Here is a 15849-nt window from a genome sequence, read left to right on the forward strand (position 1 = left end):
ATTTAATCATCATATTACATCAGATACACAGTATTCCCTGCCTCCAAACAGAATTCTAATTGAAAGTACACACAAAACCAAGGTATAAACCATGGATGGTGCCTTACTTGACATGATTCATTTCCAAATGCTGTTTTACCAGCTGCTCCACTGCTGCACTCCAGGGTACCATAGCACCGTGCATTATCTGTAGAACTGCATCAAATTTCAGCTATAAAAGGAACATAAAAAGCTTACTTTCCAAAATAAGTTACAAGGTAATCTCTTGAAGTATTGTTCACACATGATTCATTTAAGCAAGCATTCTCCTTCCTGGCCCAATCTCCACTTGCATAAAGGACATTCATTATAACAATATGATGTGTCAAGTTAGATTAGAAAATGCTTATAGTAATTTACAACAGCTTGAGTTTCATACATATTAAAGTTGGTGAGTTTTCCACGTGATGACATCAAAACTTCAATTAAATTCTCAAACAAGGCACCACACAGGGGAAGATTACTAAGAATAAATAGACAGGATACTATTTGTTCCTCCTCATAGCACTTATGTAAAAATGTACTCATATGGTTATGTAAAATTACGTTTCATTCTGAACTGATGTGTTAGAGCCACTTGATGCCTATTCCGTAAAAGATACTGTCCTGCTTTCGGCTGGGATAGTTAATTTTCTTCATAGTAGCTAGTATGGGGCTATGTTTTGGGTTTGTGCTAAAAACAGTTCTGATCATGTGGAGATGTTTTAGTTGTTGCAAAGTAGTGCTTACACTAAAACAAGGACTTTTTCAGCTTCCCAAGCTCTGCCAGGTGTGCAAGAAGCTGGGAGGGGACACAACTGGGACAGCTGACCCCAGCAGGCCAAAAGGATATTCCACACTGTATGGTGTCATGCTCAGCATGTAGAGCTGGGGGAAGAAGGAGGAAAGGGGGGATATTTGGAGTGATGGTGTTTGTCTTCCCAAGTAATTGTTACATGTGGTGGAGCCCTGCATTTCTGGAGATGGCTGAGCATCCACCTACCCATGGGAAGGAGTAAATGGATTCCTTGTTTTGCTTTGCTTGTGTGCGCAGCTTTTACTTTACCTATTGAATTATCTTTATCTCAACCCACGAGTCTTCTCACTTTTACTCTTCTGATTCTCTCCCCCATACCACTGGCAGTGAGTGGCTGTGTGGTGCTTGGTTGCTGACTGGGGCTAAACCACAACATATACTTACATCTGTATCAGAGATGCAGCCAATGACAGCTATTGCCTTTGCCTCCCATGCAGTTTCAAATACTGAAGTAGACCGTGTACGACAACGTTCTAGCAAATCCTGTATATTTTGATAAAGATTATTAGGCTATTTGAATTCATAAAAGATAGGACTATAATATTAAAAAAAATTTAAAGTTTTTTGGACATTAATGGACAGATTTGGCTATCTTCCCTTACATCTGCTAATACCTTATTGCTGAAATAGTAACTATAAATTAGTTAATTGACAGGAGTAAATTAATCTGAAAGCTGGTCCTAAAGTTCAAGTGTAAATAAAAATGGTCGTCAGATTTGTCTTCTGCTTTCTCGTGTTTGAATAGCTTTCTTCAAAAGGTAGAAAATATGGATACCTTTATATACTGTAGAAGTAGTTCATCCTTTTGTAGATTATGTTCACACAGGTAGGGTTTTATAAACTTCTCCAAAATGGATGGGACAAGCTCTGGTGCCAAAATTTTATCAAACATGCGAAACACAATAGTAGTTGCATTTTCCTGGGCAGCAAGTAGGACAACACCATGTTAGAACATCACACATGTTAGTACATGATCCTTTTACATCTCTAATAAATAATTCAATGTCCAGTGTCCATTGAAATCAATTGAATGATTTCAAGAACTAGCATCCCTCTTTAGCTCAAATAAAAGCCTTCATTTACAAAGCCCCTTATTGTTCAGTTTTAGTTCTAATTTCTCTGTTGCTAATGCTTGCTCCACAATCTGTAATGAACTGCAAATCATGGAGTTTAAGCCATACCTTCTCATAGTATCTTGTCACATAAATTTACATCCACAGTTGAAACAAAATTTATAACAAACACAACTTATCAAATAGTCTTAGCACCTTATGAACACAAGTTTAACCAACAATCCATCAGGATTCCTCTTTTGTCTGACTTTAAATCACATGCTACAAGATTTTTCTCCTCAGAATGATCCACTTAAAAGCACTTTTTGAAGTAGCTGCAGAATTACCTTCTCAAAATCACAGAGTGCCATCTTGCAGTTGTATTTTCTGTACAGATTTATCAGTTCTTGTAAATTATTTACCAGCTTCTTTAACCTATGTACCTCTTCACAGTCACCACATCTCTGAAACAGTGTTTAGAAGTGAAACATTAGAAGACTTGCTACAATCTTCAAGACCATTAAAGGGCTCTCATAAACATGAAGAAAACACATTATTCTCCATGTCTCTGGTATAAGACAAAGGTAGTTGACTCAAGACAGCAAGGAAGATTCTGGTAAGGTATTAGGAAAAGACTTTTTCTAAATATAAAGACAGCAAGATGCACTAGTACAGGCTGCACAGGGAAGAGGGATGAGCATTTCATTCACTGAAAGTCTTAAGGACAGGTAAGACAAACGGCTAGGAACAATCTACCTACAGCTAACATTTTCTTTGGGGTTGGAAGAAACCTCACAAACAATTTTTGTTGCCTTGCAGTCTTGAAGATTTTATGATTACATGCTGAACTGTTACCTTTACACAGCATACAACAAAGAAAATCAAGTACATGTTTTAAGTGGGACTTAGAGTCAATCTATTTCTTTCCAATATGGGCTTCAAATGTTGGGTTCAGAAGTTCAGGACAGCAGATCTAACACAGAATGTCAATGTTTCCAATTTTTAAAATACACAGCTCATTAGCTTTAAGCTTTATCTTTCTCCACTTTCATACTACCACTTTTACAGATGCTAGTATACCTAGGATATATAACATACATAATTTGTGTTTGCACAAATTCAGTATTCATAACCTTACAGCTAGCTGATTTTTAATACCTGTTTTCTCCAGGCCGTAACACATGGTTCATTACAATTAATTTCCAAAAATTTTGACAGAGATGAGACATGTTTAAGTTCATAAGGAGTGTCGTTACTGAAATTTAAGTGTTTTGTAGTACTCAGGCTTATTTGTGTACTACAGAATATTCAAAAGTATTATTCATATTTAGACTATGAATACATTTGTTAAAGGGTATTAATGTTGCACTGACACTTTTTTTTCCCCATCTTTAAACCCAAGAAGATTGAAACTTAGTTCCTTCCTTTCATGGAATTAATCTTCAATCAATCTTCACAAAATCATTAGTGACCTAATTATTATCCATTTCCAACTCTAGCACAGAGTATATGGTCTGAAATCTCGTAATAGTAAATGCTTATATTTGCTACATTTCTTACCAAAGGAATCCACTGGCCAAAAGCTGTCAGTCCCATTTCACCTTGATTTTTACTTGTAAAAAAAACCTCTGCCATTTGGAGCCCATTTTCTGGCCAATTTGCCTGTCCAAAATAATTGCTGTTAGCAAGCTATATTATACATACAGAAATATAAGACAAGCAAAGGTTTTGCAGTATGACTTACTTTATCAGTTAGTTCAAGGTTTCGAGCACCTTGTTCCAGCCATTTTGCTAACATTTTCTAACAACAACAACAAAAGTATGTTATTGATCACAGCAAAACTTGCCATTAGAAATTTGTTTTAAAAGAAGTAATTTAAAATATAAACTGTAAAGAATTATTTTTAAAGACAGAGGAACAAGGTTCTAATATTAAAAAAATAAATGTCTAGGTCTCACTATAAAATTTTCTTAGCCCGAGAAAATTACATTTTGCATTTATTAAGTCAGTCTTACCTGTCCCTTTGGCACAACTCTTCTTATGAAAGGGATCACAACATTTTTAAGCCACAAACATAGTTCTTTCAAAGGAACAGCAAAATGGATGGCATTAAGCAAGTTCTCCAGCATTTTCTTATCAAAACCTCTTTCAAAATCTGCCTAAAATATTAAAACAGAACACATATAGATATATGGAGTATATGCTTATCTGATACTTCATAAAGCTGTTTCACTAACAGGAAGAAACAATAGATTTCACAAATACAAAGAGAAAATCTCAGTAATCATAGACAGGAATTTAAAAAAAAAAAACCAAAACGCCCTGTTCAGAAACACTAGAGCTTGGTCTTCTTAAACAAGACCTAACTGAAGCAATTCCTTTGCAAATTACACTGACAAAATCATGTCCTATTACTTTAGGTCTTGCTCTATAGTTCTGTCTTGTTAAGAAAACAACCAACATGGACCTGAAAGCATATAACAGCCCATAGCCACTATTATGAATGTGTCATTCAGAGTGAGGAGCCTATGTGATTATTTTTAAATTATTTTAAGGTAAGGTAGCCAGCAAATGTCCACTTAAAAATTCTGAGAGCCATGCCTGCAAGAAAGTGAATGGAGGATTACAATCACCACAGAATAAATCAAGGAATTTTTGTCCTTCAGACCTAGAAGTATGCATTCTGCCATCAGAAATATCAGTTTATTCTTAAATCAATAAGAAGTTCAGCCTTCTAAGGAGCTAGGTGAACAGGTAATTATTGTGATAATACATGTGATTCTGCCATAGAACTTTGCTTCTTTGAAGAGCTGTTTCATAACTGCATCTGTCTGATTCTGTTAAATAAGACTGGAAAATTTAAGAGACACAACATCCTCCATAAATACCAAAGAGAGGTCTATGCCATCTCACCTGATGCCTAAGCCAGAGGTACTGTGCACAAGATAAATTTCCTTCTTCTAGCTGAAAAAGGATATTCTTGAAAATGTCTTCATTATTCATGAATTCTGTCCAAGCAATACCACTAGAAGTGAGAGGAGGAAAAGAAACTGTAATTGATATATGTCAATATTAAAGGACTTGCAGGGGGAGAACCTCAAACCTTCTCTAGCTAGTACTATATGCTGTAAGAGACAACAATAGTGTTAGATTGTGTGTGCATAAAAATCACACCCCCTCCTATATATGTTAAATAAGTAAAAAAAAAATAATCTATACAGGATAGTGCACATGCAACAGATAACATATGTTGTTTTCAACATATAGGATGACTCTACTTCTCTGCATTCTCCCTTCTCCACAGTAGAGGATGGGAAAATTCAGGAAGAGAAGGAAAGGTTTAAAGTTTAATGAACTCAAAACAAACAAACAAATATCTTAATTTCAGTGTCATATACTTAACCATTAAATTTACTTTAACTCTTAACAAACAAACAGAAACAAACCTGAATTTCTCTAGTCCAAAAGCTCCATAAAAAGTGGTAAGCCTTGCCTGAGCTCTCAATACCTAAATGCAGGCAAGAGATTTAAGGTCAATATCTGGCTTACAAAGTAGTGATATTACATGGTTAGAATAACCATCACAAAGAGGAAGAATGGAGGAAAATAAAGATTTTTTTTCCAAGAATTTCAGTTAATAACATATGTAATTTTGTTTAATAAAGCATTAATCCAAAGTTTCAATTGCATAAACACTTTACACGGATTCTCCTTGAAGGCAGATGAGGCCTGTCCAGTACACAATAGGACTAAATAAGAAACAAAAATATCTAAAAGCACTTAAGAAAGCTTCTTCCTTCAATTTCTAGAGCATCTGAAAATGAATCTTTCTATGACTGAAATAATTGTTTATTTCTGAAACATCTCATTACTGTGGTTCTCTTTCATACTATAAAATACAATCTTCTTCAGTCTTTTAAAAATTTCAACTGTAGCACAGTTTTTAAAACTCCACATCATACTTATCATATGCTACTGCAGAGCCAAGAAGTTTGTTCTCACCTCAGTTACAGGTACCAGAGCCCCATCAGATGATGGAGCAGTGGTTCTATTGTCTTCCTTCAAAATCTGAAATATATGAAATGGTTTGGCTCACAATTCAGTACATGCAGAACATGCCAGACAGTACTATGAATTTAATAAAGACATGAACAAAAACTTAGTACCCTCTAAAAACAGGAGTCTTTGTTTTACAATATTAGACCCTGGATTTCTACACGTATGCAGGATCAAACAGATAATATGCATATCTCCAATTCTGTTTGAAAGGGCAGGAAAGACTAAAATAATGAAGACAAAAAAGTGATGTATTTTGAGCTTTTAGTCCTGAAATGAATAGTTAAAAGGTACTTAAAAAACTATTGCTCAAAACTAAAACCTGATTTCTGATGTGAAAATAAAACTGTAAGCTCTTTTTTGCCCTTAAGCAATAGCATGAACAAGGTTGGAAAAAGCCTTCCTGCTTCTTCATGTTTGGCAACATACAATTTATAATGCATTTACTTTTTGAAAGACTCCAACTGGTTTGAAGATTGCCCCTCCCCAGTTGTACAGAAACAGGTAATAGGAATGGATGAGTATAAGCAATTTAAAGAAATAAAACCCCTTACTCTGACTTTAGCGTAGTTCAACATTTCTTGAGTGGTTTCATACAGCGGCCATGGAGCATTTATGCAGTAATCCACAACAAATTGGCTATCCTGTTTGCATAAGGAAACAACTGAAATGAATTCCAAGCTCCTTTATAATTTGAATCACTTTATTAGAGAAAGAGGGTAGAAATAAAAACATACCTGAATTTTTTGCAAATTTTCTTTGGCTTCATTCACAAGATCCAGCCAGACTTCATGACCATAACTCCCAACAGAAGCTGAAGCTAGTTTCTCTAAAATAGTGTTCGCTTTCACTTTGTATACAAGCTGTTTAAAAAAAAACAGTTTTCAGTTTGATGCAATTAAGTTTTAGGCAGACAGTCTTCAACTGAAAACTCTACACTTTATCTCAAAAACATTGTGAATGAAAGTGTGGCCATGTACATTGGGTGCTTTCATTACAGAAATGGATTACCAATTCGTCTCTATCAATTGTGGTATATTTTTATCTCACTGGTTAAGCCTGTTTTTTATTAAAAAAAAACAAAACAAAAAGCAGAGGGAACTCTGAAATTGCATTATTTGAGTGAATCAGTTAATGAAGCCAAATTATGTGTTATTAAAATGCATGTGAAAATTCTCTTTTTAGCAACACGGTTTCCTGCTACTTAGAGGGATCATTGTCCCTTCTCCTGGTCCAGCAGTGCTTACTTTGATCAGAAGATGTTCTTGTGCACCACTTTTCATTGCAAGGTTTGTTAGTTACTGTAAATAAAAACATAGTTCACCATGTAGTCATCTGATCTTGAATTGGCTTTCAAGTATAGCGAGTTGCTTTGTAAGGTAACATTCCACTATATTTGTAATACTTTTAATACTTTCTGTTGGACTATAGGGCAAGAACCTTATTTATAAGTTGCATATATTAATTAATCTCCAAATGTATTTATAAAGCACGGACAACTTACCTCAACATCTAGCCCAAACTGAATAGCAAAATTCTCTGCTTCACAGAATTTGTGTTTATGAAGTAAGCGACTTAGTCTAGGGGTGAAATAAGTACAGTGTACTACTTCAATATAAGTGCCAAACCACAGGTGAAAAAAATTAATAATAATAAAATAGTGTTTCACAGAAACCAGTACCTATTTTCCGGCAAGGCTTCAGTTAAACTTCTCATCACAACAATAGAAACTGGGCCTTCAGAGGGTCTGAGGATGAGAGGGAACTATGTGAGTTTCTCAACTGTGAAACAACTATATGTAGAAGTAATCTGCCATTTTTGTATAATAATGATCTAGTAAGAAACAAAACATTGTCTTACATCTGATGTTTTTCATGAATTCCCTCCAAGAAGTATATTGTATCCTGCAGCATGCAATAATAGAAATCATTAGGTGGTAAGGGCAATCAGTCATAAGGAAAGCCGTCAGAAAGCACAGCTGTAAGGCATTAAGTGTTTCTTAACCTGGAAACAAACTACTGCTTTTCTCTCAGATAACTTAGTTGGGTTTTCAAAATGCTTATCACGTTATTTCCTGTATAGTTTTCACTATCTAAAATTTCTGAGGGCCTTAACTGGACGTTTCAGGCAGAAACCACCCTGCTGTACCAGTTCAATTACCATCAGTACATCCTCCACATGAGTGAATCATCTCAAAATTACACTCTTTCATTTTGTCCAAGCCATAAGCAGGTCACACTGTATGCATCTTCACATCTCAGAATCTGACCTCTGTGCTACATTCCACAAAGGCAATATATGCCTTGGCATTTCCCACCTTGACTTTATCATCTCAGATCAAAGAAAAGGGATATTTTAGCCATTATTTTCTCCACTACGTAGCTGCATATATAATCTTTTCTGCCAAGTGCTTCATACAAGGCAAGGAATTTAATCAGCTTTCCATTTTATTGCATATCAGATCCAGATCTTACTACATTCACTTTCACAATTCCAATGAAGAGCCACTGCTTACGCTTCTGACTTGATATCCTGTCACATACCCACTCCACTTCACCAGTCTTTACAACATTCCTAATTTGTAAAGTTCTCGCTGTCCTTTTTGACTTTCTTTTGTTAAAGTCTTTATAAGGAAGCAGCTTAAACAGTAAAAGAAGTAGCTCTCTCATCTCAACTTAAATAAATCCCAAATAAATCCCAAGCATTTTTCTATGCTAAGAGAACTTAAAACATCATACAGCTTTTAGCTGTAACAGCAGCAAGAACAACTTGCAGTAGTATTAAACATTGCAGTAGACCTGGGCCTAGAATGAAACTGTTCAGTTTGCTATATATTGTACCTTTTTTTTCCATCCTTTGGGGACGTAATCTGATCTTTCTTTGTACAGTTCCTGCACAGTTTCTATCACAAATTGGTTCTAATCTAAAAAGAATATCACAGTACCCTCTTTACTAACTATACCTATTAAGACAACTATATTTCTTCCAAGAAAAACAACAAAAATAATCTCAACCTACTGTGCCAATCCCACTTTGAACAAGCGAAGAAACAATTGATACTTCCAGAGAATAGAGCTGCTGCATAGTAGGCAATGCAAAAACCATTAGACTTCTCATCTATAAAAAAAATGGGGAAAAACAAACAAACAAGTCAGAATTTTTTTTTCCTCATACACTGGTTACAGAGTGATGTTTGCAGAATAATTTCTGGATTCTTACGGAGCTAGATGGAAGACACTATTTTTGTAAGTTTTTATAAAAAAAGCAGATGTCTACAGTTTGAGAAAGTTTAATGACGTTTTAGATGTTGCCTCTCTATATATAGGCCTATCATATATAATTAGGCAGGTTTCATTAAAAAAATTGTATAATGCTCCTCCTGGCATTCTATTTCAGCTAACTCCACAGACTGTACGTGGAGCAGACACTGCTCTAAAGAGTCTGTGAGGGTATGTAAGACAATAGTAAGTTTTGCTGCTCTCCCCTATCTGCCTACCATTTAAAAAAGAAAACAAACCCCAAACAATCCATAAAAACCCAAACAGCAGGGCAGCTTGCCCTGGTCACTATGCTAAGAAATAGTCCCTCACTTGCTATATCCTAATATATAGATGGTCACATTTCAGTTTTGACTTTGAGCTCCTGAGAATTCTGTCTGCTGCAAATATTTAGCCATCTCCTTTTCTTCCTTCCCCCCTCTTTTTTCTGTAAGTGACTGCATAACAATTGAGGAACTGAACACAGATAAAGAGATTATACCTGTTTATTATCCGGTGTTGTCATGACTATCAGTTTAACATTGGCAAGTCCTTGCCTACAGAACAAGAAAAAAAGAAAGCAAAATGTACTTTCTTATAAATCTTACGTTAAAACTGTGAAACAGTCTTGCTTATGAGTTTTAGAAAATTTAGTTTTCCATGGAAACTGGTACATTTTAAAACGGTATAGTGCACCCAAAAATAACAGTGTTTTAGTATGTAGAGGACATATATTTAACTTCTGACATTTTTAAGCTTTTCAAATGGATCTGATTCTTTTTTTAAAAAAAACTTGGACAGAGCAACGGAAAGAGCCAACAGTCTTGTCTTCTAATCTTAATTGCCATTAATGCCTTTTGTATTTTAACCAATAAACGCACCTCTAGATTTTGCCTTCTCCATCTGCAGAATGAAGATCTTACTACTTATCTATCCAAAAGACAAACTAGCTTTTTTATAACATCAGACTTGTAAGACACATTTTACACATTATTTTAGACAAGCATTTCCTAAACGATACAGGTTACATGAAATATTCCTTAGCAGTAACAACAGATAAACCAATGTAAAGCAGAAAGCACCAAGGTTTTCTTTTCTACAACACAGAGCTAAGGATACCTACAGTCCAATTATCTTTGCCCTACTGACTAGAAAGATCTCAAAAGATTTCTAAAAATTAATTGCCACAGAAAGTCAAGTGTTTGTGGGACATTTCCTGTAACGATAGGCAACTCTTCGTTTTTCAGAATTGCTGCTATAACACTTTACTTACCATATAACTGGGGAAGAATCTGACTCTGTACTTAGAAGGAATTCTTCAATACTTATTAAAGGCCAATCCCAAATTAGAGTAAGGGAATAAACATCCCACATGCTTAAGACATTCTAGATTAAAAAAAAAAAATCAGAGATGGATTTCACATTTTCTTCATAGAAGACATTTTTTCTTTTTTAAGCAGAATATTAACACATTCCATGGCTTAAGTCATGACTAGGAGAAAAAAAAACCAACCTAAAACAGTAAGATCAAGGTCCTCTGTAAATATAAGCATCTTTATTTTATAGAAACATTTTAAAGCTATTACTTTAAAAATATTTTTATAAGCTGGCTCAAGAACATTGTAAAACAAAGACTAAACCAAATCTTTACACATACCTCTGTATCTAAAACGAACAGCAGATTGTCAAGAACTTGAAGTTTTGCTGCATCTAAAAAATATCCATAGTCACATAAATGTATTATTTTTCCTGAGAAATGTATTTGAAGCAAAAATATTAAAATGTAGAACAAAGCACTGGAAGCCTACAGATGTTTAATCTCATGAAACCTCTAGGACTGTGAAAAGTTTAGTTTAAACAGAATTGTGATTTATGTATATAAGTTACCTCAACAATTTTGAGGCATACATTTTGGCTGTACCTTTACAAGAAGTGTTCCATTTGATATATGTGTGTTTACTAAAAACAATGAAATAATTGAAAATGTCTTAGTGTCTTCTGCAATTAAATATGAATTCTACACTTGTCTGTAAAAAGAAAAACCTCCTCTTTACCTTTGATCAGACTTGAATCAGCAAAACTTCGAAGAGACACCAGGTTATTGGTAGTGTCTGCCTCCCATGTGGAGAGTACATAATCACCCTTACCCTGTTAGTAAAGGTGAAGGAAAATGGGTTTATACATTAGAAATTTGGCCATTCAGAGGTGTGCTTCTACAACTGGTCTTTAACTTGGAAAGCTACAAAACAAACTTAAACTTTATTTCTGGTGAATATTGGTGTTCAGAAAATTTTATTTATTTATTCATTTACTTATAATTTAGCCTTTTTTCCTTTCTCCTTTAAAGACTGGCCTTTACTACAGTAATTTTTGCTAGTCAGCAACCCCAAACGTTTTTGGCTCTTCTAAAAACGTCCATACTCCAAAACATCCACTTTCCATTCCAATGAAACATAAAACCTGAATGAAACATACACTGAACCTACTGAGAAAAATTGCATTGATTTCAACAGGCTTCAGTCAATGAACTCAGAAAACAAACTTGTTTCTAGTCCAAACTAACATTTCAAAATAGGTCTGTATTTTTATTTTTTTATCGGTTCCTGTACTTAATCCATGCTTAAGGGCTTTGTTCAATTGGGACCTTGATGGTTACTTTGGCAAGCGCTTGCTGAATGTGATCCTGATTGGAAGACTCTTGCCAACTTGGGCTTTGTCTCCAAGCTCAAGGACAAGACTATAAATAGACTAGCTGGTTCAGGCTAGGAACACCAGTGCCATGCAACCAGGTGAAAGTGGTTTTCCCCATCCATCATAACAGAGCAAATTCTGAAATGACAACAGTTATTTCCTTACAAGGAAAACTATGGACAGACTGCACAACTGATAACCTTTAAATTTACAGTGAAAGAAATTAAAGAAAAAAAGTCTTAGTTCAAAACATGTATTATCCACTTTTTCAACCAGCTGGAGAAAAATTTTGTTGCAGATGAAAAAAATATCATCACTGATCACATAGAAATTGTTATGAGCATATTCTTAGTACTTACCCCAATTATCAAATGGATTTTGTTCACTGAGTTACTTATCACAAAATTCTGACAGCCAAGGCTGTGATACTCTTCTGTGGAAATGAAAGCTGTCTTTATCTGTCCTTGTAACTTGTGGAGTGGAAGATGAAGGGAAAACAAACAAAAGGGGAAGAAAAAAAAGTTGTTTATACAATTAGGAGATAAAACCAAGGTTTATCTGTGCACTTCTCCTTGTACAGAAAAAGTAATAATCATAGAAACACAGAATCATAGAATGTCCTGAGCTGGAAGGGACCCACAAGGATCATCAAGTCCAATTCCTTTCCCTACACAGGACAATGCCAAAATTCACACCATGTCTCTGAGGGCCTTGTCCAAGTGCTTCTTGAATATCGCCAGGCTGGTGCCGTGATGCCTCCCTGGGGAGCCTGTGCCAGGGCTCCACCACCTTCTGGGGGAAGGACCTTTTCCTAATACCCAACCTAACCCTCCCCTGGCACATCTCCCTGCCATTCCCTCGGGTCCTGTCATGGGTCACCAGAGAGAAGAGACCAGTGCCTGCCCCTCCGCCTCCCCTTGTGAGGAAGCTGCAGACCGCAATGAGGGCTGCCCTCAGCCTCCTCTGCTCCAGGCTGAATAAACTAAGTGACTTCAGCTGCTCCTGATGTGGTTTCTCCTCTAAACCCTTCACCAACTTTGTGGCCCTCCTCTGGACACTGTCTAGTAGCTTTATATCCTTAATGTACTGTGGCGCCCAAAACTGCACACATTACCCAAGGTGAGGCTGCACCAGGGCAGAGGAGAGCAGGACAATCACCTCCCTTGACCGGCTGCAATGCAGTGCTCGATACACTTACCTAAGACACGCTTGGCCCTCTTGGCTCATGACTGAGCTCATCTCAATTATGAGTTGTAATAATAAACTGGTAAATAGTCAATAAAATGTACAAAGCAAAGTTTTGTTACACATTACAAGTTAGCGTGTATTTCTTACTGTCTTTGCTGTAATCATATCCATCTTGTCAATTGCTGCATAAAAAAAAAAAATCAGTTAAATAAACTTTTTCAAAATTGAAAAAAGCCATTAAACGTCACATAGGATAGCTTAATCCTAACCTGACTATGCTGAAAAACACTTTAGCCAGGATCTTTGACAGGGTTTATTTCTACTTATCACAGTACTGAGTTACAGAAAATTAACTAATAGCTATATTTGTACAGCATTAAAAATGTATATTATTCCCAATATTCTGCAGTACAGTTAAGACTGATTACAGCTTAAAATCCTGCTTCTGTAGTATCCACTACTCTCTCTAAAGCAGTGCATCTGATAAACATAAAGTAACGGAATTATTGGAAGAACATACACACATAAAAATTTATTACTAGTTGAATATTGTTTTCCCTTTAGAAACAAACTAAGATTAAATAGAAAATCCCAACTCCATATCTTATTCCCATTAGAAAGATGCATGGAAAAGCTTTTTTAATACAGCTCTTCTTGTTTAAATGGAAACCCATTTTGGGTTTGTAGATCATCCTACCTCCCTGTGTTTTAGCAAGTGGGAGACACATAATGCAGAAGAATCCATTGCTTGTGAGAATGAACATATGATAAACACCTAAAAAAAAATGCAGTACAAATACTTCAAGCTTAAATATTCAATAACTGTAAAGAGACTACTTGCTTATGAATAGGACAGTGAAATAACTGACAAAAAAATATCTGACCAATAGATTAGACTGTTTTTAAACAAAATTTTGTTGCCTTCAATGAAGAGTAGAATAAGTTTGTATGTCTTAGAGTTTTGTTTGAAATTATGATTTTTGTATGCGCACATCAGACTGCAAATTCTGTTTTCATGACAAAACTACGTTTAAATACTTTATATTGTGACAGAATAAGAGTGGGAACTTATAGAAGAACAGGAACTACTAAAATCTGAAGTCTGATAGAAGAAAGAGAGAAGGCATCCTTCCTTTCTGAGCATTTTCATATGTTTAGGACAGTCTCAAAAGAAAAAGGTCTTGAAGGTCTTGAATTCTGAATACTTGTTATTGTTTTCTATGACATTCATAAAATAATTAACGAGCTAAATATTTTCACAGGAAAGCATTAAGAAAAGTGCATTTGATGTGTACAATGCAAAGTAAAGCTGTATCTGATTATTTATTTTGTAGTCTCTTTCCCAGAGAAATATTACAGGGGAACAAAATCACAAAAATCAAAGAGGGGGGAAATCAAATTCTTACCTGCATCTGAATTATCTTTTTCAATGAAGAGATTTAAGTAAGTCTTTTCACTTGAAGATTTTTCAACCAAAATCTAAAATAGAATCAACATAAAGACTATTAGATTATTATATTTTTATCAAATTGGAAATACTGATCATCAGTTCAAATCTGAACTTTAGCCTTTCGTGAAGAACTGGTTCTTGTTCATACACGCCAGTATTCATTGCTTATTCATTACTTTTGGGAACAAAAGTGTCCCTTTAATCTGTTTGTTCAAACTAGATGATGTGTTCATATCGTAAGATTGTTTATATTTTGGTATTTGCAAGAAAGAAAAAACTCAAGAAATTCTGAGAACAAAAGTTTTTCAGCAAAATTAGAATAGAAAAATTACTGTACCTTGGTTAGCAAGGTTTGTTTTGATGGTATGTGAATAAGATGGAAATTGCCACTTCTCTCACCAACCACAAGAAACTGTTTTTCTTGACACATACCAACTACATCCACATTAGTATCTGAAAAGTGCCATGCCAAAATGACAAATATTTAGTTTTTATTAATAGACATTCGTATTTGAAATCCATGAATTTGACAACATAGTGTTTATTTTGATTAAAACAAAGTACAGGAAAGGGTATACAGGGAGTGGGTTTGGCATCCATTACTCCCATTTCAGTGAAAAGTTAGTGAACATTCTAATTAAATTGTACAGAAATACTTAGTTAATTGTATACAGAATCAGCAATCACTTTTTATTCCTTAGATATTCATTATAATACCTCCTTTTACAGACTAGTTACATACACAAGATACTGGCTGTATTTCCCTACACAAACCTAACACGTATCTTTCAAAAGCCAGTTTTAACTTCCAGTGGAATTCCAAAGGAATGAACTTACCAAACTGAACGTGCATCTGCAGAGACTGCCCAGTACTGTCAATAAGTGCCACAGATCTGTCAACAACAATAATACTGCCATCCTTTGAGTTGCATGCATACAACTGCGGATTAACGGAGACCTAAGAAGAAAAACGTCATTATATATAACTGAAACACTTTAAAAAATATTACAAAGAAGCTCTGATAATTATTAAGAAAAAGAAAAACACAGCTTTGTCAAATGGTACCTTTTCTGAAGATGTGATTTGAAGTAGCGTATCCACTTGATACAATGCAGTTCCACACTCACGTCCCAAACCTACCGGGAGCCGCTCGCTCCCTGTGTCATCATTGGCAAGAAGCTCAATATCATTCCACATGTTTACCTAAGATAAACATTTAATGAACATGCTATAAAGCAGAGACGTTTAAAAAAAGTCATATGACCACACACAAATTATTGATTTTATTATTCTATTGTGATTCTGCTTCTAGGAGGAA

At 35.2% G+C, this 15849-nt stretch overlaps 1 protein-coding gene across 3 annotated transcripts in view; it reads right to left on the bottom strand.

Moving 5' to 3' along the window:
• KNTC1 (kinetochore associated 1) overlaps positions 1-15849 on the bottom strand; it is a 42279-nt gene that overhangs the window by 25487 nt on the left and 943 nt on the right. For all 3 annotated transcript variants that reach the window (XM_064466094.1, XM_064466092.1, XM_064466093.1), the window contains exons 2-28: positions 15597-15734; positions 15368-15488; positions 14868-14983; positions 14487-14559; positions 13778-13855; positions 13228-13262; positions 12252-12362; positions 11256-11349; positions 10859-10911; positions 10475-10587; positions 9704-9758; positions 8963-9061; positions 7805-7848; positions 7626-7691; positions 7449-7524; positions 6682-6807; positions 6499-6588; positions 5891-5956; positions 5335-5396; positions 4802-4913; positions 3904-4047; positions 3632-3688; positions 3448-3549; positions 2235-2351; positions 1611-1754; positions 1220-1318; positions 108-211 (exon numbers count right to left, since the gene is read on the bottom strand). In XM_064466094.1, the coding sequence (XP_064322164.1) occupies positions 108-211; positions 1220-1318; positions 1611-1754; positions 2235-2351; positions 3448-3549; positions 3632-3688; positions 3904-4047; positions 4802-4913; positions 5335-5396; positions 5891-5956; positions 6499-6588; positions 6682-6807; positions 7449-7524; positions 7626-7691; positions 7805-7848; positions 8963-9061; positions 9704-9758; positions 10475-10587; positions 10859-10911; positions 11256-11349; positions 12252-12362; positions 13228-13262; positions 13778-13855; positions 14487-14559; positions 14868-14983; positions 15368-15488; positions 15597-15734 (2495 nt within the window). The remainder of the gene's footprint in view (positions 1-107; positions 212-1219; positions 1319-1610; positions 1755-2234; positions 2352-3447; positions 3550-3631; positions 3689-3903; positions 4048-4801; positions 4914-5334; positions 5397-5890; positions 5957-6498; positions 6589-6681; positions 6808-7448; positions 7525-7625; positions 7692-7804; positions 7849-8962; positions 9062-9703; positions 9759-10474; positions 10588-10858; positions 10912-11255; positions 11350-12251; positions 12363-13227; positions 13263-13777; positions 13856-14486; positions 14560-14867; positions 14984-15367; positions 15489-15596; positions 15735-15849) is intronic.

The sequence above is a fragment of the Phalacrocorax carbo genome, chromosome 15 (assembly GCF_963921805.1).
Source record: "Phalacrocorax carbo chromosome 15, bPhaCar2.1, whole genome shotgun sequence".
In the NCBI taxonomy this organism is placed as follows: Eukaryota; Metazoa; Chordata; class Aves; order Suliformes; family Phalacrocoracidae; genus Phalacrocorax; species Phalacrocorax carbo.